Source organism: Centropristis striata, chromosome 8 (assembly GCF_030273125.1).
Source record: "Centropristis striata isolate RG_2023a ecotype Rhode Island chromosome 8, C.striata_1.0, whole genome shotgun sequence".
Taxonomy (NCBI): domain Eukaryota; kingdom Metazoa; phylum Chordata; class Actinopteri; order Perciformes; family Serranidae; genus Centropristis; species Centropristis striata.
In genome coordinates, this window is record NC_081524.1 from 3897895 (window position 1) to 3925841 (window position 27947).

The 27947-nt window shown below is 37.6% G+C and overlaps 3 protein-coding genes across 4 annotated transcripts; 1 reads left to right on the forward strand and 2 right to left on the reverse strand.

Moving 5' to 3' along the window:
- Positions 1 to 613: 613 nt before the first annotated feature.
- On the reverse strand, positions 614 to 9868 carry etfb (electron transfer flavoprotein subunit beta). The gene is made up of 7 exons (XM_059338272.1): positions 9713 to 9868; positions 6380 to 6538; positions 5341 to 5499; positions 5174 to 5236; positions 3231 to 3389; positions 2256 to 2470; positions 614 to 1192 (listed from the first exon to the last, which is right to left on the reverse strand). The coding sequence occupies exons 1-6, from the start codon at positions 9764 to 9766 to the stop codon at positions 2300 to 2302; spliced, it is 765 nt and encodes a 254-aa protein (XP_059194255.1). The 5' UTR covers positions 9767 to 9868; the 3' UTR covers positions 614 to 1192; positions 2256 to 2299.
- A 2419-nt stretch (positions 9869 to 12287) lies between these two features.
- LOC131977013 (free fatty acid receptor 3-like) lies at positions 12288 to 19814 on the reverse strand. Of its 2 annotated transcripts, XM_059340260.1 has the most exons (4): positions 19715 to 19814; positions 16796 to 16909; positions 15909 to 16003; positions 12288 to 13703 (listed from the first exon to the last, which is right to left on the reverse strand). In XM_059340260.1, exons 1-4 carry the CDS (start codon positions 19718 to 19720, stop codon positions 12776 to 12778), a joined length of 1143 nt encoding a protein of 380 aa, XP_059196243.1. In that variant the 5' UTR covers positions 19721 to 19814; the 3' UTR covers positions 12288 to 12775. The 2 variants fall into 2 exon arrangements, with proteins under 2 accessions (XP_059196243.1, XP_059196244.1); XM_059340261.1 differs by lacking the exon at positions 16796 to 16909 and having other exon boundaries at positions 12291 to 13703; positions 19715 to 19806.
- Positions 19612 to 26326, forward strand: mecr (mitochondrial trans-2-enoyl-CoA reductase). The gene is made up of 10 exons (XM_059340262.1): positions 19612 to 19930; positions 21005 to 21102; positions 21908 to 22039; positions 22132 to 22275; positions 22419 to 22521; positions 23706 to 23808; positions 23902 to 23975; positions 25002 to 25062; positions 25152 to 25224; positions 26069 to 26326. Exons 1-10 carry the CDS (start codon positions 19764 to 19766, stop codon positions 26230 to 26232), a joined length of 1119 nt encoding a protein of 372 aa, XP_059196245.1. The 5' UTR covers positions 19612 to 19763; the 3' UTR covers positions 26233 to 26326.
- The last annotated feature ends 1621 nt before the right edge of the window (positions 26327 to 27947 follow it).

Sequence of the window (27947 nt, forward strand, 5' to 3'; positions counted from 1 at the left end):
TTCCATTTATTTTAAACACAACTGTAAATGACCTTTAGCAAGGTTCCTATTGGTGTTTTCGTATTATATAGCTTTTTTTCATGTTTGCAATTTTTTCTAGGTATTTTACAATGTTGCGATGCTTTTATTTTGAAAAGGCGCCGTCCAGTGTGAAACGGGTGCTTTTATTTTGAAAGGTAGTGACTGGAAATAACAGGTGGAACCGTAAAATGAAGAAAAAAACGGTAAATAATGACGAGTGCGTCGTAATTGATATAAAGTTGATATAAAGTATCAAAAGGCTTCTATAGTGGTGGCTGACAGGAAACAAGGTTTGTTAAAGTGTATTATCTTCTACTTCAACTTGCATTTTTCTTTTTTTTTTTTTAAATGATGCATGTGATTATAACTGTTATTCTGCACAAAATACATGTTTGAGTTTTTCACACTTCTAGCCATGATTGTGCTGATTCCATAGAGCTTCAGGACTTAAATACTACAGTGAAATACAAGGGTGCAGTGGTTAAAAAAACAAAACAAAACAAAAAAAACCCCACCTGAAATGGCTTGTGGTCCAGAAGGTTAATGCCACATTCAAACCAAAGGAAATGCCAAAAGAACAGTCCCAGGTGTGTTTAGATATGAAAAAGACTGGCTTCTTTATTGTCATGGTAATGTTCTGTACAATCAAAGAGAACTGAGGCGCTTACGGTAAAAGTCAGGTTGATCATTTCCTCGTCTCACTGAGAGACACTGTCCCAGCAGCTACAACCACAAACCACACAAACTACACAAACCACACAAACCACCAGCAGACACGCCACTCATCTCCGTATTTACATATAGGATTTACAAAAAAACGGCACCTCTTAACGTAAGATTTAAAGAGCAGAAGTCCAGAAGTGGCTGTTGGTGAGATGCATCGTACCCGTAGTTTGTACAGTAATACAGGAATAATAGTGATAGGAGCCTCTGGGTTTGGATTGTTGCATAAAAGCTGCTTGACTGAAGTCAGATTAGCAGCCTGTGATACAGAACAGGAGTTAAAATGGACATTAAAGGAGGACAGTGTCTCTCAGCTCCTCCTCCTCCTCCTCCTCCTCCTCTTCCTCCTCTCCTGGGAGTCACAGTCTCAACAGAAGGATCAGACCGGGGCATTAACTCGTCCTCTGGGTTGGTTTATCTCTTCAGTCCAGTTATTCATTAGAGAATCCTGCAAGGAGACAAGAGAACAGAGAGAGATGTGTCATTAAAGACAATTAAAGAAATTAAAATCTCCTCTCTAGGTTATTATTATTATTATTATTAGTGGTTATTTGTTGTTTTTTTTGGTCATTTTTTGTCTTTTGTCCCACTATTCAGATTTATTAGCAAGTTTAAAAAAAAAAAAAAAAACAGTAGAGAGTGTCTGTCATTCTTTTTGTGAACAACTTTTTTTTATTGTTTTTAAAGACAGAACAAGTACAGCAGTCTGATAAAATTAAAAGGTACATTACAATCAGATTGAAAATAATAGTGATAATAATAATAATGAAATAAATAGAAGAAAAAAAAGAAAAATAGGAAAAATTTAAATTAAAAATAAAAAGGGACCAGGCGACGACCCCCCACCCCCCCAACTTGGATCTCTATAAAACACTTACAGGACATGAGAGACCATGTTCACGTAATGCAAATAAAAATATTAATTACAGCAATTCCTTGATCTTATCTGCCATTGTTTGCCATGCTAGAATAGTATCAGCTCCAGCACCGTGCATTCTTGCCACTGAAAGCTCCATATTTATTATGTCAATGCATGTGTTAATCCAATGGGGTTTGGTAACTGTATGTGGAGGTTTCCAGCGTAAAGCCAGCATCTTTTTGGCAGCAGTGATGCCCGTCAGGAGAATACGTCTTTTCCAGCATGTCAATTGTAATGAGGTGGTATCATTCAGGAGTAGCACAATATGAGAACATGGTACAGTGACTTCCAGTACATTAGATAAAGTAGAACAAACCTCACCCCAATAAAGCTTCACATCCTTGCATTCCCAGTATATATGTATATATGAGCCTATAAGTCCTAGCTAAATAAATGTATGCTTCCTCCTCTGGAGCCCTGCCATGAATTTAATGGAAGTTTTTACTTTTTGGGGGAAAATTCATGACATGAACTGTGTACAAGTTCTGTATTCAAGGAATGAACCTCAGTTAATATAATCTAGTTTCTAGGCCACACTCTACATTGGTAGATAATAATAATAATAATAATAATGTATTGTAGTGATACTCACCGTTCTGCCAGGTCCTGTGCTCCCTCCTCTTGCTCCTCAAGCCTCTAAACCCTCCCCGCCTCCTTCAGTTTGGCCACCAGGTCCTCCACCGTCTCCACCTTCACCCCCGCCTGTCTCTGTGGGGGCTCGTCCACTCTCAGCACCTCCAGCCGTGACGTCACGTCCACGCCGAGGTCTGCAGGCTTCACGTTGGCGATCTTCTTCTTCTTGGCTTTCTGAGAACAGGAGGAGGACACGTTACAGATTCTGTGAAGCCTTGTAGAACCTGATAATGTAATAAAAATCTGCACTTGAGTCCATTGAAAACGTAATAAAACCTGATAATGTAATAAATTCCCGATAATGCAATAAATTCCCGATAATGTAATTAAAATCTGCACTTGAGTCCATTGAAAACGTAATAAAACCTGATAATGTAATAACTTCCCGATAATGTAATAAAGTGCATTTCCCAATAATGTAATACACTTTTTACCAATAATGTAATAAAGTATAACACCAAGCACCTTTAGATTTCAAGAAGCTGTTGAATGCATTCGGTTGTCATGGATACCTCGATACCTCGTTTGTGAAAAACGGATGAACGGGTCAAAAGTTAATAAACATTCAACTTTGACCTGTTGGTGGCGCTAGAGCTCTTGAGCTAGAGTTGATACACAGTATCACCACTTGAACCCAAGTAATGGGTGGTCTGCTGTTAAATTATTACAATATTGGGGAATTATTACATTATCAGGACTTGGGAAATGAAGGCTAACCTGATAATGTAATAACCTCCATTAATGTTATACTTTATTACATTATTGGTTAAAACTGTATTACATTATTGGGAAATGCACTTTATTATATTATCGGGAAGTTATTACATTATCAGGTTTTATTACATTTTCAATGGACTCAAGTGCAGATTTTTATTACATTATCAGGTTCTCCAAGCCTCTTTAGTGTTTTTTAACTCATTTCTCTGCCTCCTACCATGATGTTGGGCAGCGTGGCGTATCTGGGCGTGTTGAGTCGGAGGTCGGCGGTGATCACAGCCGGCATGTTGATCTTCACCGTCTCCAGGCCGCCGTCGATCTCTCTCACCACTGTAACCTTGTCCTCTTCCAGTGAAACCTCTGAGGCAAAGGTTCCCTGTGAGATGAACACACAGAACGTACACATTCATAAAAAAAATAAAATACACAGACAAAAAGAACTTCTGTCAAAATGGTACATCTGGAAACATTTCTGTACATCTTTACTATTTCTATCCTTGAAATGTAAAGAGGGAATAAAAATGCTGTGAGGTTAGTTGAGTTCATGGCACAGTCAGCTAATGTGCCCCACCTGCTGTTTGGACTTTGTAACTGCACTTATAATAAAAAATAAAAAAAATCACAATAAAATCACAAAAATTAAAGCACTCCTCTAGGGTAATATTTCAAGAAAAAAGTTGCAAATTTACTTGATGGCAAATACAAAACACTATTTTTTTCCTAATAAATCTGCAGATTTTTTTCTTGAAAATTTACCACTTTAAATCTTGTAAATTTGCAACTAGTTTACGTTAAATATTACCCCTTTTATTTTTTTTTCTCCTTGTGTTTTTCATCTCATTGTTTCCCTTTATTTAATTGTATTTCTTTATTTTTTTTTCTCTAATTTTCTCTATTATTTGCCGTCTATTAATGTACTGTTTTTTGATGTTTGTTGTTGTTTTTGGTTATTCTGAGGATTAGTGACAGTGAAGTGTATATCAAGTGCTGTGTTTGTGTATTCATGCTTCTCACCAATAAAAAAAATTGCATTGCAACAACTGCAATGTAGATAAAAACAAGACCACAGTGAGGAAAACTCCACAGAAGAAAAAAAATCCCTGCAACTGCTTGGGGTTAACTTTAACCAGTGCAGGTTAAAAGTGTTTTAAGATTTAACTTTTGACTACCAAAGGTCAGGCAGTCAGTAACAGCTGTAATAAAAAGTGAGACATTATAATCTGTGCCGGAGCTCAGTGTTCATACTGAGCTCTGCAAAAAGTCAACAAAGAGCTCCATCTAGTGGCCAGACAGAGAAACTACAGCTCAACCACCCAGCAGCCTTCAACCTGCTGCTCTGATCTGTTCAGATCACTGCAGCTCCGACCGGCTCAAACATGTTTCCACTGACTCTGATAAGGCAGACTGGACAGCAGGGGTCTCAAACTCGCAGCCCGTGGGCCAATTGTGGCCCTCGTGATGATATTTTGTGGCCCCCACCTTGATATGAAAGTTTAATGTGAGTTTTATATGAATGGCACTTTACCGTGTTGTGTGTGGAAGGTCCCTTTAATTACTTTTTTTGGTAATTTTGTGTCTTTTTTTGGTCATTGTGTGTCTTTTTAAAATAATTTTGTGTCTTTTTAAATAATTGTATGACTTTTTTAAAAATAATTGTGTCTTTTTTGGTCATTTTGTTTCTTCTTTAAGTAATTTAGGTTTTTTTTCTGTAATTTTGTGTCTTTTTTAAAATAATTTGCATCTTTATTTAATAATTGTGTCTTTTTTAAAATAATTTTGTGTCTTTATTTAATAATTTTGTGTGTTTAAATAATTTTGTGTCTTTTTTGGTCATTTTGTTTCTTCTTTAAGTAATTTTGTGTCTTTTTTTGGTCATTTTGTGTCTTTTTTTTTTTTGTAAATTTGAGTCTTTTTTTGTAATTTTGTGTCTTATTTTGTAATTTTGTGTCTTATTTTGGTCATCTAGTGTCTTTTTTAAGTAATTTTGATACTGCCTCCAGCGGCCCCCAGGTAATTGGAGTTTGAGAGCCCTGCTGTACAGGGACGGACGGAATTTACAGTGGTCATTTAAGATTCAGACAACTTTAAAACCACAACAAGCTGTTCTTAACTTGAGCCAGTTTGTCTAGTTGCTGGTAGGAATAAAAGCAGCTGACTGACCTGAGGCCAGTCCAGCAGAGCTGCAGTCATCTGGCCCGTCTGGTTACAGTCGTCATCGATGGCCTGAAGAGAAAAACAATCTTTAAATAAAAGGTAACAGAAGGACCAACGACTTCATCACAGCAGGAGACAGAGAGAGGGAATAAATCAGGATTTTCTTCTTTGACCTGTTTGCCGAGGATGACGAGCTGAGCTTCCTCCTTCTTGGCCAGAGCAGCCATGATCTTAGAGACCTGCAGCGGTCCCAGGGACTCGTAGTCCTTCCCGGTAACTTCCACGTGGATACCGCGGTCTGCTCCCATGGCGAGGGCCGTACGGATCGTCTCCTAGTCAGGGAGAAACACGTGTTAAAGAACATATTTTGAGGCGGGATTGGGTTGCTACTCCCTCATTAATGTGTGCTACAAACCCTAAAAGGATTTAAACCACACTGGGAGGCTGTCATTCATATATCACATGTATCTCCTTATTAACAATAACTACTATTACAATTCCCACTAATAAATCAGTGTATAATACTTCCTTTTTCATGTTGGCTCCCGTCTGAAGATCGCCCTGATTAGTTAAAGTTTGACTAATACTCTGGAGCTGAACTCCTGCTTATTTTCAGAGGGTAAAATACACAAGATTCCACATAACATTTCCAATTCTTGTTTTAGTGTTTTATGGTTTGCTTTTATTTATTGTTTTTTTTTTAATTGTTTTTTATTTGTTTGTATTTTAGTGTGTATTCCTGTTTTATTTATTTTATTGTTTCTTGTTTGCTTGTTTATGTACAGCACTTTGTTGCGGCTGTGGTCGTTTTTAAAGTGCTTTACGAATAAAGTTGAGTCGGCTCGGCCTGCAATCTGGTTTGATGATGTGAAGTGACAATATTTACATTATTTAAACGTTTTTTCTATCTACAACTCAGGGAAACGACCATAAAATAAGCAAAGTGGTTTTAATCCAATTGCACTGCTTCATTATGCAAGATATGATAAGTGATTTTCAAGTATTATCCTTCAATTGTTTATCATTTATTGGTGTTTGTGACATTATATCAATGTGTAATAACAGCATGATTCCAGCCAGAATATTACTGAAGATAAAGCTGAAAGCAGAAACCTATAAACCTGTGAAAGCTCCAGAGAGAAAGTAATCTGCTCCAGCAGCATCTGTCTGCAGGACGCTGGTTAACGAGGTCTCTGGAGCCAGGTAACCCACCTGAGCTTGTTGAGGCCCACAGCTGACAGCCACCACCTCCTTAATCAGCTTCTTCTCCTTCAGCTTGACCGCCTCCTCCACCGCGATCTCACAGAACGGGTTCATGGAGTGCTTCACGCCGTCCGTCACCACGCTGGTCTTATCTGGCTTCACACGGATCTGAGGAGGACAGAAGACAGAATGAGGACAGGGAGCCGGAGACAAACAGTCAGATGGTCTGGAGTCTAGAGAGGACAGAAGACATACAGGCAGGATCACACAACAATGAGCCAGCATGGTGTCTGAAGGTGAAAAGTAGGGTGCACTGATCGATCGGCACAGATTTCCTTAATTTTGCAGGATCCTGCGGGATTGATAGATCTTCTCTTCCTCCACAAAGGTCTGGAAGTGCGTCTGCACATACAGTACAGGCCAAAAGTTTGGACACACCTTCTCATTCAATGCGTTTTTCTTTATTTTCATGACTATTTACATTGTAGATTCTCACTGAAGGCATCAAAACTATGAATGAACACATATGGAATTATGTACTTAACAAAAAAAGTGTGAAATAACTGAAAACATGTCTTGTATTTTAGATTCCTCAAAGTAACCACCCTTTGCTTACTAGAATATAAGACATGTTTTAAGTTATTTCACACTTTTTTTGTTAAGTACATAATTCCACATGTGTTCATTAATAGTTTTGATGAATTTACAATGTCAATAGTCATGAAAATAAAGGAAACGCATTGAATGAGAAGGTGTGTCCAAACTTTTGGCCTGTACTGTACGCGTCCTTCTGCATGACTGTGTTGTATGTATGTTGTACTATAAGGAAACCAAAAACTCTGGACTCTTTATTTATGGTTGCAGTTCTTTTGTTAGTTTGTCCTGTAAATTGTTGCTATTTATTTTAAGTTCAATATTTTATTAACTACCTCAGACATTGTGATTTCCTTTATTTGTTAAAGAAAAATACTGCTGTGTGATTGGTTTTTTTATCGGAATCGGCAGGTAAATTGCAATTGGTGCACCACTAGTGAAAAGGCAATAAAAAAAAACACAGGAACATGTTAAAACAGGAGGCCTGTAGTTGGTCTTCATTTTTGGGCCAGCTCTCATCTCCTGTTTTATTGCTCTGCTCTGCTTCAATAATGGAAAATAACAGAGAAGAACTTTGCCCTGAGGGGAACAAACAAACATGTGATGTGGAAAAAAAAAGGTTGGGTGTTAAGAAGCAAACTCTTCTGTGCTGTTATACACTATATGGATAAAGAAATGTGGACACAAACAAAGAACATCAAAAACATTGATCTGCTGCTTCATCTGGGAATATTTTACACAAGATTTGGGAACCACACAAGAGGGAACTGATCCAGTTCAGCCAGGACCAACAGGATGCTGGTCCCTAATAAACCTGGTTTAACTTTACATGCAATACAAGTTTCCATTTGCAAAATACTTAGTTTAAAACAGTTATTTTTGCAACAATGGAGCCAGATCATGATGTGAGACCTAAAGCTGAGAGCATTAATACTCAATAATTCATAACAGGGAATGACTCAATATCACAAATGATACGCTGGTTTCAGACGACTTGATCTGACTTAACAGCATTTATAAAGCAAAAAAAGTGTATTTCCAAGCAACAGGAAATTTAAAAAATAGCAACTTTTCCTGACTTATTATGTTTATATAAGCTGGCTGATAATGCTGAGAGTTAAAGCACGTCAGAGGAGTTTAATGGTCAGAGAGCAGAGACGCCACAGATCCTGCTGAGAGCAGCTGGAGCAGGACGAGTCCTGCTAATACAGCTGGAGCAGGACGAGTCCTGCTAATGCAGCTGGAGCAGGACGAGTCCTGCTAATACAGCTGGAGCAGGACTAGTCCTGCTAATACAGCTGGAGCAGGACTAGTCCTGCTAATACAGCTGGAGCAGGACTAGTCCTGCTAAAACATGAAACCAGTAGATGGATCCTGCACAGCTGGAGAGCTGCAGGTTCAGGCCCCTCATTCATTATAGACACAACACACCTTTTTGGAGGATAAACAAGAGCATTTCTCCACAAAATATGGCTGAAATTCACACGGTGAGTCAAGGTGAATTGAGGTGTAAATTTGAACGCAAAAAAAATTAATTATAGTGTCTTAGATTGCTCAGTAAACTTAATGTTAGATATGCGAAAGTAGACCATTTTGTTGAAGAATAACCTTCCCTTTCAACTAGGGCTGGGCAATATGGTCCTAAAAAAAATCACAATATTTCAGGGTTATTTTGTGATAACAATATTCTTGATGATATTACAAAATGCTGAAAAATATGTAGAAATTATGATTTTTTTTTAGTGTGTTTTGTATTTGTCATCTAGTTAATTTGCAACTTTTTTCTCGAAATATTACCCCCATCCCCCGGATCCATATTTTTTTATTTTATTTTAGTTGTTCATACTTGGCCCTAGATTATTACTAATTTTTGTGATTTTATTGTGATTTTTTATTTTCTTATTTTTTATTTTAAGTGCAGTTACAAAGACCAAACAGCAGGTGTGGTATATTAGCTGTCTGAGGCATGAACTCAACTAACCTCACACCATTTTTATTCCCTCTTTTTATTTCAGGATACAGTCATGGAAATAAATATTAGACCACCCTTGTTTTCTCCTTGGAGAAGAGTTTAATTCAAGAGCTGATATCTAGACATTTTCCATGGTTTTCTTGATGATAACCAAAATCATTATGAAGAAAACCATGGAAAATGTCTAGATATCAGCTCTTAAATTAAACTCGTATCAGCTATTGTTGTTAGTTTTTTGTTTTATATTATATTTGTCCAAACAAATGTACCTTTAGTTGTACCAGGCATTAAAATGAATGAGAAATGGAAGAAAACAAGGGTGATTTAATATTTTTTTCCCCCAATACTGTACATGAAACAGCTGCAATGGATAGTTTTAAGCTTCTCACTAAAGAACATTGAGACTGACACTGTTATTGGAAAGCCAAAAAAGCTTATTTAAAAAACCTGCCAATTGCTCAGCTGGACATTAGGTTACATAACTAGAAAACATCAGCCTTAAATGACAGCTGTCCAGGTAAATGAACCAGCAGACATACATTGCATAATACTAAAAAAATAATATAAATGATTCAACATGCTCTGTACCCTATAAAGTGACTAATTTAGCTGTAGAGTGACAGGTTAGTGTGTAAAACATGTGCAAAGTTAGTTTCCAGCTCTGGCTCCAGCTGGTGTCAGCAGGCTAATGTTAACTAGCAGAACATAGAAAGTCAAGTGAGTGAACACAGGGAAAAAGGCTTTAAAACGTGGTAATAACAGTTAAATAATATTACCTTAACGGCGTAGTCAATGACACGCTTCACTCCGACGAGGACTCGACCAGACATTGTTGCTGAAAGGTTTAATTGTGCAGCAGCAGACAGCTAAAGAGACACAGTCACCGCGGTGAACCTTCACCCAAGGAGGAGAGGCCGGACTTATTTTAGCGTGACACCAGAAGGCGGGCGCTGAGGGGACCGCCTCCCGTTCCAGCCAATAGGAAGCAAACATGCGTAGACGCTCTTTACACTGATTGGCTGAAACGCGTTTAAAGCCGTTGTTAAATTCAACAGATAATAAAGTCGGCGGTTTCGGTAGCTTTTAGTGAGATAATGACGACTACGACTTATTTAGGAATATTTCGGCAAGTGTTTTGAATTTCTTTAAGTGTACACTCATTTTTTAAATTGCTCAAACTGACAGAATTACGTAAAATCACCTGTGAGCGGTGCTCCGGATATGTGCGCCGTGAAACAAAGCCGAAGAGGAAACGTTCCGCTTTATGTGTGGCAAAGGTCACGGCCAACAGCAGAGTGAGAGTTAATATATATATATATATATATATATATATAAATTATTATTTTAATACTATTGTTATTATTTTCATTTTCTATTTATTTAGTTTTGTATTATTTAGATGTTTCTCAAATATTATTAATGTAATGTTTACCCTGCTACTTCTGTGACTGCACTACTCTACTGCTGTATATGTTCTATAAATGAATGTGAAATAAAAGTTATATATATTTAAAAAAAAGACAAATATGAGCTAACCATTTGGAATACTCAGTGGTGGAGAAAAGTATTCTCAATATAAAAGTATGGCTCAATATTGTCATATGAAAACTTCATGACAAAGCACAGCTTTCCCTTTAAGGAATACAATGCTGTTACTAAAGTCATCCCTTCAGGATTGATCCAGCTAATTAAAAGACATGTATGTTTTCATGAAGTAAATATTTCATATATTCAATCTCTCTCTGAATGGAATTGGATTTCAAGATAAAAGATTTTAATAATAAATATATTGGTCAAGTAAAAACAAACTTATTTCAAGATGAAAGTTTTGTTGGAACTCACATTTGGAAGACATAAATTGAAAATAAAAGGCTTTTACCCATAGACTGTAATGTATATGATATTTTCCTAAAATAATTTATTAAATTTATGATACAAAGTTCTTTCTGTTTCCTGCTGCCTACATCATGAACACCAAAAAGCACATTACTCCACTCCAAAGACAAGACTGTCATCACTTTGATCAAATCTATAACTTCTGTCCAGAAGGTGGCGGTGCATCACAGCTTCAGGCTCAGACTCACACAGAGAGCAGTTAACACAAAAATCTTTCTTAAATTTTATAATAAATACGGTGCAACTTTTTGTAATATTATGGTAAAATTATATTAGCACTGTTAATTTCCCGTTTAACCCTTGTGCACCCCTTCAGAAAATGTTAATGTATTACCATAGGTGCAAAAAATGTTCACCTCTTAAAAAGTGCTATAAAAATATATAATATATATATTTTTTACCAACTTCAGTCCTGTTCGTAACTATAAAATTTACATGTGTTTCTTAAATAATTTTAACCCTTTAATGCCCTTTTAGAAATGTAAATCCACATGTTTTAAATTATAAAAACACAAAATATGAAATATTTTCCATATACTAAGTGCAAACTGGAATTTTTTGGGGGGGATTACTAGACCCTTGGATACATCAACAATTAACAACAACATTGATTTAAATGCATTATTAATTTTTGAGCACTGTGAGTTTATAAAAAAAATACCCCACCTTTTATCCTTGGTGCAAAAAATGTTCACTTCTTAAAAAGAGCTATTAAGATATAATATATATATATATTTTTTTTTCACTTTCAATGGATCAAATCTCTTGACCAACTTCAGTCCTGATTAATATAAAATTTACATGTATTTCTTAAATAATTTAACCCTTTAATGCCCTTTTAGGAATGTTAACCCACATGTTTTAAATGGTAAAAACACAAAATATGAAACAATTTGCGCCTGTGTGTGTCAGTGAGTTCAGTCAGTGGAGCTAGAGCTGCAGATAATTTTCACATGTACTTTACCTGAATACTTGCTGCATTTGGCACTTGGCCTCTTTTGCCAGTAGCGGGCCCTTGAAGAGGCGCAAGCAATGCACATTTTGCACACGACAGCAAAAGGTCTGGACCCAGCAGTCTGGACCCAGTGGTGTGGACCCAGTGGTGTGGACCCAGTGGTCTGGACCCAATGGTCTGGACCCAGCGGTGTGGACCCAGTGGTGTGGACCCAGTGGTCTGGAGCCAGCGGTCCGGACCAGTGGTCTGGACCCAGTGGTGTGGACCCAGTGGTGTGGACTCAGTGGTCTGGACCCAGTGGTGTGGACCCAGTGGTGTGGACCCAGTGGTGTGGACTCAGTGGTCTGGACCCAGTGGTGTGGACCCAGTGGTGTGGACCCAGCGGTCTGGACCCAGTGGTCTGGACCCAGTGGTGTGGATCCAGTGGTGTGGACCCAGTGGTGTGGACCCAGCGGTCTGGACCCAGTGGTCTGAACCCAGTGGTGTGGACCCAGTGGTCTGGACCCAGTGGTCTGGACCAGCGGTCTGGACCCAGTGGTGTAGACCCACATTTATTTACACCAAAGAACTTTTTTTCTTTACTATACAATAGTTTTGTTATTGTGTCATTATCTTATGCTAGACGATTCTGTGCATATCAGAGTTGTCTGCTCACGTTAAAGTAAACAGGAGATAATATTGTCAAGGCTGCAAAGAATATCAATACCCACACAGAAATTAAGAATTTACTGTAAATTTTGCATATGCATCAAACATATCTTGTGGTTTTGTCATGAAAGTATCTACAATTGTTTGGTTTGGAAAGCAGCTCAGTCCCTTTGAGCAGGATATATATAATGATATTTTGTTACCCAGTGGCCTGCAAAACTGAGCCCAACCAAATTAAACTGTCAAGGCAATCTGTACACATTCTGATATAATGTCCATAACATACAGTCGTATAATAACATTGAAGACATAATTGCACATATTGTATTGAAAGCACATGTTACACTCCAGTGTCAGAGCTTGTGGCTGGCCTTTGTAATGCTGAAACAGTGATCACATGCGTCCTGAAAACTGACTTTTTACTAGTGCAGCGGAAAGCAGAGGAGGAAAAGTAGAAGATGATGGGATCAATACAGGTGTTGAAGGTGCTGAGCAGCAAGGTGTAGTACCTCCATTTTGGGCTCTTACCTTGGATATAACCCATCACATGAGAGAAGTTGTATGGAAACACACAAATGAGGAAGACAGCCAGAGTCCCCATGGCCATGCCGATGGCCTTCTGCTTCTGCATGCGGGATATCCTGGGGCGGCTGTACAGGATCAGAATGCAGCGCAAGTAGCAGTAAACACAAATTAGAAGAGGTATGAGGCAAAGCACGATGAAAAACTCCAAACGTAATGGGAGGAGGATCTGCAACTGCTTGTCAGTAAAGTTCTCGTAGCAGACGTTGGAGTCATTGCTGGACAGGGACGGGTGGTGTTGGGTGATGAAAGTAATGCTGCAGTGTGCTGCTGAGATCAGCCATATTACAGCACTGACAATGATCGCGTACACGGGTTTGAGCAGCTGATGGTAGGTGACGGGGTAAGCTACACCAATGTAGCGCACCACACTGACTGCCATCAGCAGCAAGGAGCTGGTGTAGATTGTGGAGAAGAAGGTGAAGGAGGTGATGGAGCACATGAAGCCGGGTAAATGCCATTCCATGCCTGAAGCTGCCTCGTGCATCTTGAGAGGAAGAACGATCAAGAAGAGCAGGTCGGAGACGGTCAGGTTGAGGAGCAGGATGTCTGTTGGAAGTGGCTTGGAGTGGATCTTAACGCTGAAGGCGTAGAGAGACAGCAGGTTGGCTGGCAGGCCGATGAGGAAGGCAATGATGTAAACTGAGAGAATGACCTCGCTCTTCACTGGTGGCTCCATTATGGCCCTAAACCAAAGGAAGTAAACAAACACCAGTCAAAATGTGAAAACTAAGAGAGACGGTTGTCTAAAGGAGGTTGTTAAAATAATAATTTTCAAATTATTATTTAGCATATTATTGATGCTCAGAAAGCCTTTTCCAAAGAGAACTGATGCCATTATCTATGCTCTCTTCAATACCAACAGATTCCTTTAACAAAACCAGTAATTTTACCTTGCAGAACATAGAACTTGCTGATTGACCATTGCCTCAATCGGTTAGTTTGGCTGTGTTCTTGCATAACTTTGATGTTATAAAGAGTTTTAAAGGTCTGGTGACTGTGCTGACGTGGTTTTACTAGACCTCAGTGCAACATTTGACACAGTAGATCATAACATCCTACTTGACCATCTCCAGTTTGGAGTGGGTGTTAGTGCCACTGCCCTAATCTGGATCACATCCTCATGCAGCAATGGATGTTTCTCTGTTAACACGGCCAACCTTTCTCCCCTTAAGCTCAGCTCTCCTGTGGGGTACCACAGAGTTCTATCCTAGGTCCCATTCTGTTCTCCATTGACATGCTTCTCCTTGGTCAAAACATCCAAAGGTACAACATCTCCTTCCACTGCTATGCAGATGATACTCAGCTCTATCTCTCCCAGAAACCTAATGACCAACGCAACCTAAATCATCTTATGGATTGCCTTAAGGACATTAAATGGTGGATGGCACAAAACTTCTTACAGCTGAATGAAAGGAAGTTGTAGGTTCTCTTGTTTTGCCCCCCTAACTCCACTAAATCCATCTCCAACAGCTGAGGAAATACTCTTGTCAAACCCCATGTCAAAGATCTTGGTGTGATTTTCAATTCCTCTTTTACAAATTTGACAGACATGTAAATGCACATGTTGAAGTCTGTGGAATAGTATCTCTCTCTCCATCAGATCTGCCCCCTCTATTGAAACGTTCAAGTCCAGGCTAAAAACTCTTTTATTCATTAGTGTTTCCTGATGTTTCCAAAATGACCAAAAAAAGACACAAAATGACCAAAAAAGACACAGAATTACCAAAAAAGACACAAAATTATTTAAAAAGACACAAAATTATTTTAAAAAGACACAAAATGACACAAAAAAGACACAAAATTACCAAAAAAAGACACAATTATATTAAAAAAAAACACAGAATTACCGAAAAAGACAAAAAAATATTTTAAAAAGACACAAAATCATTAAAAGACACACAATTATTAAAAAAAGACACAAAATTATTTTTAAGAAAGACACACAATTACCAAAAAAGGACACAAAATTACCAAAAAAAAGTAATTAAAGGGACCTTGCACACATAACACGGTAAAGAGCCATTCATATAAGACTCACATTAAACTTTCATATCAAGGTGGGGGCCACAAAATATCGTCACGAGGGCCGCAATTAGCCTGCGGGCCATGAGTTTGAGACCCATGGTGTAGGTGATAGTCACTAGATTTTGACTTAATTATCAAAATTGCTGAGGGTCAGCAATTGTTTAATCTATTGTATTGCTGTTTAAATCAAATCAGCAGCTTCCTCTCAGGTGCCTTGTGGATCCTTTGAAAATGGTGACAATAAGAAGGTCTATTCATAACTCTGATTACAGAATAATTTTAAAACAAACAAACAAATAAACAAACAAACCATTGTCAACCCTAAAGCTCAAATTCCAGACACTGAATGTGGAATTTCAATTACAAAGTTGACCTGCAATGTTTGATTAGATAAATAAGCATATTTACTTACCTTAAAGTAGAACTTTTCAAAATGTTAACGCTTTAAAAAATAATTAAAATGAAAGCTCCGTGCTGTTTACCCTGCCAACCTTTTCAACCTGTGAGTTTCAAGATGAGCTGATATTTAGGTGTTATAAGCAGGAAACAGTGAGTCATATTGATGCGTTCCATGTTCAGGTCCAACCTCTCATTTGCTGCTGGTATAAGAGGACCAAATAACTAAGTTATTTGTAAAAGGGAACTAAAATCTTTGACATTTTTACGAGTTTAAAAATGTACAGCTCAGTTTCTGTTTATTTTTAAACCAGAGTGCAAACCACTAATTCACTGTCAATGAGCAACACATGAACCTTTTTTACGCTCTTCTTCCCAGCCTAGGGGATAAGGTTTTTAATCGTTGTGATAAAGCGACTGAGTTTATTGTATATTGTTTTTTCACAACACAAAGTAAAGCTTCTTACTTTATGATAGCCATACTCATGGTGCCGAGCCTCTGTTTTACGTCGTAGATGCTGATTCCCTGTGGATCCGGGCAGCCTCGTATCAAACTCAGCACCTTGTGACATTAAAAAGGTCGTTTTAAAACAGGCACACAGCATCAAACTGCAAATACAAAACACATCCTTCAATGCTAGAAACTTCTCTTTGTGAGTCCATTACTTGTTTTATTTTATTATTATTATTATTTTTAATGTTACTTGAATTTCTTTTCTTTTCTTTTCTTTTTTTATGTTACTTGTATTTCTTTTTTTAATTTCTTATATTTATTTATTTTCAATGTTACTTGTATTTCTTTTTCAATTAATTATTATTTTTTTTAATGTTACTTGTATTTCTTTTTATTTATTATTATTATTATTATTTTATTTTATTATTTTTTTTTCCATTACTTGTTTTTCTGAGAAAGCCATTGTCATGTCATTCATAGTTATAATAAGGAGTGGCAGAAAGCTTGGGACGGTTAAATATACGTCATCAATACATAATAATGGAGCCAACCGTTCTAAAAGTAGCGTATTATAACATTTATATCATGGGTCTACACACAGTAAGTGTTTAAAGATGTGGGTGCCAACTCATGATCATCTAGATGAACATATTTGGTCATAGTTTTTTGGGGTGTGAATAACCAACAGTGAAGCAGAACTCCTTCAGGTTAATAATACATTAGAGAAGTGAAAGAAGTGATCAGAGAACCTGAGTTGAACAGGGAACCAGTAATGTGACCTTCATGGTATTGGGTTTTTATTTATCATGCATTTCTTTTTACTTCAGAAACATTGATGCTTCTTTTAAAGTGATTGATATTAATGACAACAGCAGAACCCTGTTGACTCCAGTCCCTGACCTCAGTGTCGACCCACTGCTTCACATCCATTGGAGCTCCCGTCATGTCGTCCACCTTGTACTGGATGTTGGTCATGGACTTGTCTGTGCTCCTGATGATTCCCACAATAGTAACCTGGGACACAATATAAACAGTAGGATCATTTTAAAGCACTGCATTCAAAATCCAAGCAGTTTTTAAAACCTTGAATAAGGGCTGTTTCCACTACAGCCCAATACCAGAATGAGGCGGGTCTCACACGCCGAAACGGCCCTAATCTGAATACGAGCCGTCCGGAGCGGACTTTTTTCGTCCCTTTAGAAGAGCAGGGTCTTTTTTCTCCCCTGCTAAAAGCCTGGTTACTGATTGGATAGAACGCTAAGCAGGATGTAACGTAGTACTCTACACGACAACAACACGCGACATTTGTAAAAGCCGGTGAAGCAGTGTTGCCAACTTAGCGACTTTGTTGCTAAATTTAGCGACTTTTCAGACCCCCTTAGTGACTATTTTTCAAGAAAGCGTCTGGAGACAAATCCAGCGTGATTAAACTGGTGATATTTGTGGCTGTTTGTGGAGTTAAATTAGACTTTATTATATTGTTGGGTGCTGCTTTTTGTTCCTGAGTGGATTATTGCACAATATAATGGTACTGGAGGGCTGCACAATTAACCAAATTTTAATCGCGATCACGATTTTGGCCGCCACGATTAGAATACATTTTGTTTGTTGCTATATTTAGTGACTTTTCAGATCCCCTTAGTGACTATTTTTCAAAAAAGTGACTGGCGACAAATCCAGCGACTTTTTCTGGTGTTATTGGAGACTTTTGGAGACTCCTTCTTACTCTTCTTAACGAGCTGCGAGGAACGGGTCAAAAGTGAATAAACATTCAACTTTGACCTGTTGGTGGCGCTAGAGCTCTTGAGCTAGAGTTGATACACAGTATCACCACTTAAACCCAAGTAATGGGTGGTCTGCTGTTAAATTATTACAATATTGGGGAATTATTACATTATCAGGACTTGGGAAATGAAGGCTAACCTGATAATGTAATAACCTCCCATTAATGTTATACTTTATTACATTATTGGTAAAAAGTGTATTACATTATTGGAAAATGCATTTTATTACATTATCGGGAAGTTATTACATTATCAGGTTCTACAAGCCTCTCCATCACACAGTAGAAAGACGAGTCGAAGGGACAGATATAAAAAATATTTCCTGTCACATGCCATCACACTGTACAATAACTAAAAGTCTGGTCAGAACATACAGTCACAATGCACTTATGTGTTTTTTATGCACACTGTTCATTGCACCTTATTTGTTTCATGGCACCTATATTTTTATACTGTGTATTTATATTTAATTCTGCACTACAATCAATACTCCTTCTTTAGACATTTTCATTTTTATTGCATTTTATTGCTTGAATATGCCTAGGTGGTTCTTTTTATTTACTTCTTTTTACTCCTCTTCACCCCTTCCGCCCATTTAACCACAATGGGACTAAGATCTTTTAGCTGCTCTGCCTCTTGACTCTGGAACAAACTCCCTCAGTACATCTGCTCTCTAACACTACCAACCTTCAAGTCACATCTCAAAATGCACCTGTTTACACTGGCTAATATATTCATCATTTTATTAATGTTGCCAATTTTTGTCTGTGCTGTTTTAGTGTTGTTTATTATTACTGTCATTGTTGTTTTTATTATTGTTCTTATTTGTAATTGTTTTATTGCTGTATATTATTACTGCCATTGCTGTTTTTATTATTATTGTTTTATTTTTTATTGTTTATTGTAAGGCGACCTTGAGCGTCCTGAAAAGCGCCTATAAATAAAATGCATTATTATTATTATTTAATTGTGTAGTTATTGGCTCTGTGTGTAATGCTGCTGCTACACTGTAATTTCCCAGCTTCGGATAAATAAAGTCTGTCTGTCTGTCTGTCTGTCTATCTATGTAAATGTTTTGTTGACTCAAAAACAAATAAACAGGATGTGTATGAGAACCTTCTGCCACAGTGTTGCATTACAGGAACTGAAATGTAAAAAGAAAACCATCAATTTCTCTTTTTTCTGCCTGGTAACCCCCTAAAACCCAAAGGTACTTTATACCAGCTATTCTCAACCTTGGGGTCGGGACCCCAATTGGGGTCGCGAGATGATTTCTGGGGGTCGCCAAATCATTTTGGAAGTCAGCTCTGTCTCCACTGTGTTAAAGTGTTCATGTGTTAATGTGTTTTAGACTTTTTGGTCACTTAATGATTTTTTTTGGTAATTTTGTGGGGTTTTTTTTGTCATTTTGTATCTTTTTTTTAATCATTTTGTGTCTTTTTTCTGTCATTTTGTGTTTTTTTTGGTCAATTTGTGGTCAATTTGTGTCTTTTTTGGTCATTTTGTTTCCTTTTTTTTGGTCATTTTGTGTCTTTTTTTGGTATTTTTTTTCTTTTTTGGGTTATTTTGTTTCTTTTTTTGGTCATTTTGTGTCTTTTTTGGTCATTTTGTTTCCTTTTTTTGGTCATTTTGGGACTTTTTTTTGGTATTTTTTTCTTTTTTGGGTTATTTTGTTTCTTTTTTGGTCATTTTGTGTCTTTTTTTGATCATTTTGTGTCTTTTGTGGTCATTTTGTGTCTTTTTTTGGTCATTTTGTTCCCTTTTTCTGGCCATTTTGTTTCTTTTTTGGGTGATCTGAACTGTGCGTGTGAGATTGTGTTCAGTGAGTCGGGGTCGCGGACAACATGCATGTTAAATTGGGGGTCGCGACTCAAAAAGGTTGAGAACTACTGCTTTATCCAGTCTAATGGTGCTATCTGATGTTTGTCCACTAGAGGCGCTGTTCTCTGTTTATATTCCCAATGACAACCTGTCCAACATGGCCTCACAGGGACAGGAGACCTAGCAAAACTCACAGCTCACATGACAGATATACCTGCATAGTGGGGTCATTTTTATAGTTTATAGTGAGCTCCTGGATCGCGATGTGGCCGTTATTTACCACGGTGTGTTTAAGGAGCCGGGCAGGCTGCAGGAGCAGCGTCTCTGCTGCTGGTTTAACATCTCTCTTCAGCCACTCAGCTCCACTTTCTGCTCCAACATGCAGGGCTCTTCTCTACAGGAAACACGGAGACCCCTCCCGCGTCCTCCAGTAAGACCACCTGACTTAATAACCATTAAATACATTATTTAAACAAAATATCTACAGTTGTTGTGGAGCTAAAGAGGGTCTCTAACGGTCGTAACGGCTGGTAGCAACGGCAACACGTGACTGCTCGCTGTTCTAGTAGTTTCTCTTCTAACACGGAAAAAATACTGATTGAAAACACGTGTGATAAAACATAAATCTCTCCTTTCTGTGTCGCTTGTCCAAGTTTTCTACTGTGATGTCTTCTTCGCCTTATTGTGGTGTGAAATGAAGCTGTACCGGGCTCATTACTGCTTCCTGGGGGCAAGAGAGGGCAACAACCATAGCAACCACCATAGCAACAACCATAATTTCTTCTTCTTCTTCTTCTTCTTCTTCTTCTTCTTCTTCTTCTTATTTCTTCTTCTTCTTCTTCTTCTTCTTCTTCTTCTTCTTCTTATTTCTTCTTCTTCTTCTTCTTCTTCTTCTTCTTCTTCTTCTTCTTCTTTTTTTTTTTTTTTTTTTTTCAGTAACAATTAATTATTTTATTTTTTAAAAAGCCACTACTTTGGCTTTGGCAAACAAGTTTTTTATTTTATTTTATTATTATTATTTTTTTTTTATTATAACTTTGTTTCACAAACATCAAAAATATACAATTCATTACAAAAGAATTTCACATGTATAATCTACGCCGGGGGGAAGGGCTTACAATAATATATTTAATAGTTCACAAATATCAACTGTTTTGATAGCTTTTTGGTTATTGGACAATTTAATAGAGGCGATGTACTGCCTGAGCTCATGGTGAAAGGCAACAAAAGATGGTTTTCTTCTAGCAAATTTGCATTTATGAATATGAAATTTCGCCATCAGTATGATCAGGTTTATAATAAATATTTCGATGAGTTTTCTTCTTCTTCTTCTTCTTCTTCTTCTTCTTCTTCTTCTTCTTTGGTGTTTATTGGCAGTTAGCATCATTTCCGTTGCATTTACCGCCATCTGCTGGACTTAACTTATTTCATACTTTCCTTCTATTTTATATCATAACAATCAAAACCATCTGGTGTTAAAAGGTTTTCTGTTTTTGGTTGCCAGGTTGGAGGATGTAGACCTCCCCCCCGTGGGTGCAAAGGATGTCCTGGTTAAGATGCTGGCAGCTCCAATCAACCCATCTGACATCAACATGATTCAAGGTGCTTTTTTGGTGTGTTTTTTTTCTGATACCTCTGATACCCATTGAGTTAAAACTAAAAATGATTGTCTGTTTTATCTTGTGACAAAGTTTTAGATTTCAATTTTGCTTTATTTCAGAGAAATAATGATATAAAAACCACAAAATCCAACTCAAAACCAAGCAGTAATTATAATTATACATAAATAATTGTATAATTACTTGGATATATATATATATATATATATATATATATATACTAATTTAAACATAAAAATAATGGGAATTATAAGTTTATTTGAAAGGTAAATTATTATCTAGATAGTGATGAAGTAAAAAAGTGAGATAAAAGTATATTAAGACTAAAATGTAATATTACTTTATAATATTAAGTCTAAAATATGCAAATCTTTGAATAGAGTTGTTAAACACTTTTAAATACACTGATAACAAAATCAATTTGAAAATGTTTATTCACTGAAAACAAAATATAAAAGCTGAAAGAAGACGACAACACTGTAGTTACTGCACTGCTTTCACATTATTATTAGAACCTTTTACAGCAATGCAGTAACTACGTTTTTGGGGTTAAAGATCAAATAAATCACCATGATTTTTGAGCATAAAAATTACATCATCAATACATGTAGAAATAAGTGTCATATCAGTTATCTACCTATAAAACATTTGGCTGGCCAGTTAAAACACTTTAAAAAACTTTAAAGCAGTTTTTCTCAGATTTACCCTTGCATAGTTACTGCAGTTAGACTTTGTAGGGCAGTATAAAGATCAGTTTATCCGATGGTTTTTCTGTTTTTTTCCATCAGGTACTTATGCTATCTTGCCTGACCTCCCAGCTGTTGGGGGCAATGAGGGCGTAGCGCAGGTGGTAGAGGTGGGTTGCCAGGTGAAATCCCTCAAAACTGGAGACTGGGTCATTCCAAAAGATGCTGGTCTCGGTAAATAACAGCCTGCATTACTAGAAGGACTCCACAGGGTCACATTATATCACTCAACATGTTTTAAAGAGTTCTGTGTCTTGTGTGAGCAGGGACGTGGAGGACGGAGGCGGTGTTAGCGGAGGATGATGTCATCTCGCTGCCCAGTGACCTCCCCCTGCTGTCTGCTGCCACCCTGGGAGTCAACCCCTGCACCGCCTTCAGGATGCTGTCTGACTTTGAAGATCTCAAGCCAGGTAATCACTTCCACACACAGAGCCGTTAGCCGTGTTTCCTTTAGGGGGAAAAGTGTCCACCGGGAAAGTCTCAGGCCACGCCCTCTCTAAAGTCTCAGGCCACGCCCTCATAATGCAACAGTTTTAATCTGCTGTCCTTGCAGGTGATTCTGTGATCCAAAACGCAGCCAACAGTGGAGTCGGGCAGGCCGTAATACAGATTGCTGCTGCAAGGGGAATAAACACCATCAACGTCATCAGAGACAGGTGAACTCAAGTATTTTAAGTCTGTTCAGGAGACTCCATTTTTTAGTCCAAGTCATTCAGTGCGTTTATATGCACAGTTTAATCGAGCTATGCTTAAAAATTGATTTTGGCGTCTAATAGGACTTCTGTCCTTGTCCCAGTTTACATGCAACTGAGAAAACTGAATAACTGACGGGAACGTGTCCTCCTCCTCAACACTGGGTGGTGATATGCGTCGTTTCAGCAGGTTAATATGGCGCCCTTTCTGTTGACCTCAGTTAGACACTTTGTGACGTCGCTACTGACCGGCTAATGTGCGACCGGATAATGCGACCGGCTAATACGACCGGGTAATACGACTGGCTAACGGGACCGGCTAATGTGACCGGCTAATGTAACCCGCTCATGTGCGACTGGCTAACGCGACTGGCTAACGTGACTGGCTAATGTAACCCGCTCATGTGCGACTGGCTAACGCGACTGGCTAATGTGACTGGCTAATGTAACCCGCTCATGTGCGACTGGCTAACGCGACTGGCTAATGTGACCGGCTAGTGCGACCGGCTAATTTGACTGGCTCATGTGTGACCGGCTAACGTGACCGGCTAATGAGACTGGCTAATACGACTGGCTAACACGACCGGCTAACACGACCGGCTAATGTGACCGGCTCATGTGCGACCGGCTAACGTGACCGGCTAATGCGATCGCCTAATGGGACCAGCTAACGTGACCGGCTAACGCGACCAACTAATGTGCGACCGGCTAACGTGACGGCTAACGCGACCAACTAATGTGCGACTGGCTAACGTGACCGGCTAACGCGACCAGCTAATGTGCGACTGGCTAACGTGACCGGCTAACACGACTGGCTAATGTAACCGGCTCTCTTGGATGTTTTTGTTCCGGGGTCATACACCAGCGTGGGGGTGGAGCATGTAGAATGTGCACATGCGTTGTCTTTTCATACATGCCGGCGAAAATCATATTCTAATCACATTATCTGGGCTCCTAATCAGAGTTGGAGAACAGCACTTATAGTCAGATTAAGGCAATAATTCGTTTTTTTCAAGTGTCATGTAAACGTACTGATTGGCTCAGATCAGTCCACCTGACTGTGAGATAGTGGAAAGGTTTTTTTTTTTGTGTGTGGTAAAAAATTTACAACTGTAATGAAGTTTTTCATTGTTTCTTCCTTGTCAAAGGCCAGAGTTCAGCCAGCTCAGTGATAGGCTGAAGGCCATGGGAGCTACTCATGTGATCAAAGAGGAGGCACTGAGGCGGCCGGAGATGAAGGAACTGTTCAAGGTCTGAGGCTCCGCTAAAAAGATAGGATCATGTGTCTTTAGGTGTGGTGAATAAACACACTCTGAATATGTGTTTTCTTTCTCTTTTATAAAGACCTGTCCAAAGGCTAAACTGGCTCTGAATGGAGTCGGAGGCAAGAGTGCAACAGAACTGCTGCGTCATCTACAGTGAGGATGCTGAATCATCTCTGTTAATATAGTCTGATCTATCATTATCATCATACAGCAGGGGTCTCAAACTCAAATTACCTGGGGGCCGCTGGAGGCAGTATCAAAATGACCAAAAAAAGACACAAAATTACTAAAAAAGTCAAAAAATTACCAAAAAAAACTCCTAATTACTTAAAAAAGACACAAAATGACAGGAAAAAAAAACAAATTACTTAAAAAAGACACAAAAAAAGACACAAAATGACTGAAAAATACATTAAATTACTTAAAAAAGACACAAAATGACCAAAAAAGACACAAAAAGACCAAAAAAGACACAAAAAGACCAAAAAGACAGAATTACCAAAAAAGACACCAAAATTACAAAAAAAGACAAAAAAATGACCAAAAAAGACACAAAATTACCAAGGAAGACACAAAATGACAGAAAAAAATAAATTACTTAAAAAAGAAACAAAATGACCAAAAAAGACACAAAAAGACAAAAAAAGACACAAAAAGACCAAAAAGACAGAATTACCAAAAAAGACACCAAAATTACAAAAAAAGACAAAAAAATGACCAAAAAAGACACAAAATTACCAAGGAAGACAGAAAATGACAGAAAAAAATAAATTACTTAAAAAAGAAACAAAATGACCAAAAAAGACACAAAATTATTTTAAAAAGACACAAAATGACCCCAAAAAGAAACAAAATGACCAAAAAAAGGCAGAATTACCAAAAAGACACAAGTATTTAAAAAATAGACACTAATTGACCAAAAAAGACACAAAATTACAAAAAAAAGACACAAAATTATTTTAAAAAAGACAAAATTACCAAAAAAAGTAATTAAAGGGACCTTCCACACACAACACGGTAAAGTGCCATTCATATAAAACTCACATTAAACTTTCATATCAAGGTGGGGGCCACTAAATATCGCCACAAGGGCCGCAATTGGCCCTCTGGCCGCCAGTTTGAGACCCATGTCTTACACTAAAGAGAAAATCTGATGATAATTCCCATCATGTATTCCAGGTTTGGAGGATCTATGGTGACGTATGGAGGGATGGCCAAACAGCCAGTTACCGTCCCTGTGGTGAGATGAAAGCTTCTAGATTTAACATCACATTTACACCTACAGACACCTTTCTCTTTAGGTGCTAAAACTAAACTTGTTCTCTCCAGAGTGCTCTTATTTTTAAGGATGTGAAGGTTCGGGGATTTTGGGTCACACAGTGGAAGAGAGATCACTCCAACGGTGAGTGACGTTGTAATCTCCTCTTCTTTTAAATACAGGTTTCGTACAGGTGCAGGAAATCCTTGAAAACACTTAATGCCATGCAAGGTTATTATAGTTAACTATAACTAACTGAAACTGTATTGTGTTGTTCCAAAACTAACTAAAATTATAGTGAAAATGCCCTTTGTTTTCATCTTTGTCAACTTGTTTCATGTGTTTCCAGTGATTCTATTTCTGCTGTGTATTCCTGTTTTGTGGGCTTCCAGGAGAGGCCCGAGTGAAATTACCGTAATGACACCATGTTGGCTGTAAAGAGCAACTTCTCAGCTTTCAGAAAACATTGGAAATTTTCCGATAGCGTAATCCATTCAGTTATTAGGGCGCAACACTCAGTAAACTTTGGATGTTCAATAAGCCGAAGGGAAAAAAAGGGAAAATGTATTATGACCTCTTTGAATCTCGCACCACATAGCCCATTCCATATAAACTAAAACTAACACTAAAACTAATAAAAACTAAACTAAAACTAAGCATTTTCATAAAATAAAAACGGAACTAAAACTAACAAACTCACTCTAAAAACTAATTAAAACTAACTGAATTTAAAAACAAAAATTCACAACGAAATAAAAACTAAAACTAATGAAAACTCCAAAACTATTATAACCTTGGTGCCATGTTTTGCCAAGAATTGAAAATCACATTACTTCCATAATCTTTGTGTCAGAACAGTTTTACAGGAATGTATATAAACATGTAATTAACCACAACTTTGGTTAAAAAAAAAGGTGCCAAAGGTGCTTAAATGCACCTGTAGAATCATTAAAAAGTGCTTGAATGTGACTTTTACCTTTCCCCTTAGATGAGAAGAGGTTCAGGGCCATGCTGGACGAACTGTGCCGCCTCATCCAGCAGGGACAGCTGACGGCTCCGGCCTGCTCCCAGGTCGGTCTCCATGACTACAGCAGAGCTCTGGAGGCAGCCATGCAGCCTTTCACCTCCGCTAAACAGCTGCTCATCATGTGAACGGACTCAAACCAGCACTACAGTCTCATCCCAGGACATCGTTGTGGATTTGTCAATCAAATGCAATGCTCAATAAATGTTCCTTAACACCAGGCTCAAAGTCTAATAGTTATGACTGTTTGAGGTGCCCTAAGTTTACTGACAGTCATTAAAAAGTCATTTAATCTTGATATAGTGATACGGGATAACAGGAAGTATTATAGATATGCAGCTTTATCTCATGTGTTTAGTTACAGGTTGTATTATTTGCAAGTTATATGGGCATAATTGATGTTAATCATCAGATTTACTGTTGCGATAATGCATTGATTCATGTTGCTGGAAAACCATTCAATTATTAACCCAAAAGCTCCAAATAATCCAGACTTGTTGACTCCATCCAGACTAGAAAACAAAGCAGCGTGGAGCCCTACTGTAAATTTACCTCTAAAGTTCTGGCTGTAAACTCCATGAGGCCAGTTTCAGTTTGATGATGATATACCAAGTAAAACTGGAGACAAGCTCAAATAGATTTAGTATCAAATGATAGAACTGGATGGAACCCTCTTATATGTTAGATTTGACACCTTTGGTCACATTTGCAACATTTACAATTCTTTATTGGGCATGATAGTGTTTTGAAAGTAAAAATAAAGATTCAAAATCACATTTTATGTTGGACTAAAGGACTAAAAAAGACACAAAATGACCAAAAAAAGACACAAAATTACAAAAAAAGACAAAATGACTTAAAAAGACACAAAGACACAAAATTACTAAAAAAAGACACAACATGACTGAAAAGACATAAAATTACAAAAAAAGACACAAAATGATAAAAAAAAAAAAGAAACAAAATGACTAAAAAAGACATAAAATGACTAAAAAAAGACACAAAATGATTAAAAAAAGACACAAAATGACTAAAAAAAAGACATACAATGACTAAAAAGACACAAAATGACCAAAAAAAGACACGAAAAGACATGAAAAGGATTTAAATGGACTAAATAGCCCTATAAGACTCCATAGAGTTAAACAGCTCTTTTAGCCATTCCTGGTTTTATTAAATAGATACAACAGAGTTTGACAGAAAATCTTGAGGGAAAGAAAAAGTCTGGATTGAATCACAGTTGAATGATATGTACTTTAGCCTCATGAGCCACATAATAAATACACCATAGTTTTTTTTCTACTGACTGGAAATGAAGCATTCAACATGCGACAATAAAACAAGGTCAGCAGGCTTCACCACAGATTACTGAAGCCAAAGGTTGTTTTTTTTCCTGCTGAAGTACGTCTAGTACCTGACTCACCTCCATTATTATAGGAGTTAAACATGAAAACACATCCAATGATCAAGGTTATAACGAGACTTTTACCTGGTAAAATAAAGAATATATATAAGAAAAGATAATGGCTAAAATCTAATCAACAGTGCACACATGAATAGTTCTTAACTGGTTTACTGATTGCTCATATTGCCTTTGCTCTGTTGCCTTTTTACGTTCCTTATTGAAAATTGCTTTTACTTCTTTGACTTCTTTTTTCCCATTGTCGCTGTTTTTTTTTCTTATCTTTGTCTGGTCCTTACTTTGTCCATTCTTGTAATTTTAATTGCCCTATCTTTTCAAAAACTGCCTATGGACAAGTGTTTGGACTTGTGCTAAAACACTTAACCCTTTATGGGGTGAAGAACTATATTTGGTAACTTCAGTGGATATAAACTGGGTCCC

Bases quoted from the DNA above. Each gene is read 5' to 3' on its own strand.
- mecr (XM_059340262.1), top strand. From the start codon at position 19,764: ATGTGGCCGTTATTTACCACGGTGTGTTTAAGGAGCCGGGCAGGCTGC. The intron at 22,522-23,705 runs GTGAACTCAAGT...TCCTTGTCAAAG, and splicing joins ATCAACGTCATCAGAGACAG to GCCAGAGTTCAGCCAGCTCA. The intron at 25,225-26,068 runs GTGAGTGACGTT...CTTTCCCCTTAG, and splicing joins GAAGAGAGATCACTCCAACG to ATGAGAAGAGGTTCAGGGCC.
- LOC131977013 (XM_059340260.1), bottom strand. The intron at 16,004-16,795 runs GTCAGGGACTGG...TAATGTCACAAG, and splicing joins AGCAGTGGGTCGACACTGAG to GTGCTGAGTTTGATACGAGG. The intron at 13,704-15,908 runs GTAAGAAGCTTT...CCTTTGGTTTAG, and splicing joins ATGAGTATGGCTATCATAAA to GGCCATAATGGAGCCACCAG.
- etfb (XM_059338272.1), bottom strand. From the start codon at position 9,766: ATGTCTGGTCGAGTCCTCGTCGGAGTGAAGCGTGTCATTGACTACGCC. The intron at 6,539-9,712 runs GTAATATTATTT...TGTCCTCCTCAG, and splicing joins TCATTGACTACGCCGTTAAG to ATCCGTGTGAAGCCAGATAA. The intron at 5,500-6,379 runs GTGGGTTACCTG...CTCCCTGACTAG, and splicing joins GTGGGCCTCAACAAGCTCAG to GAGACGATCCGTACGGCCCT.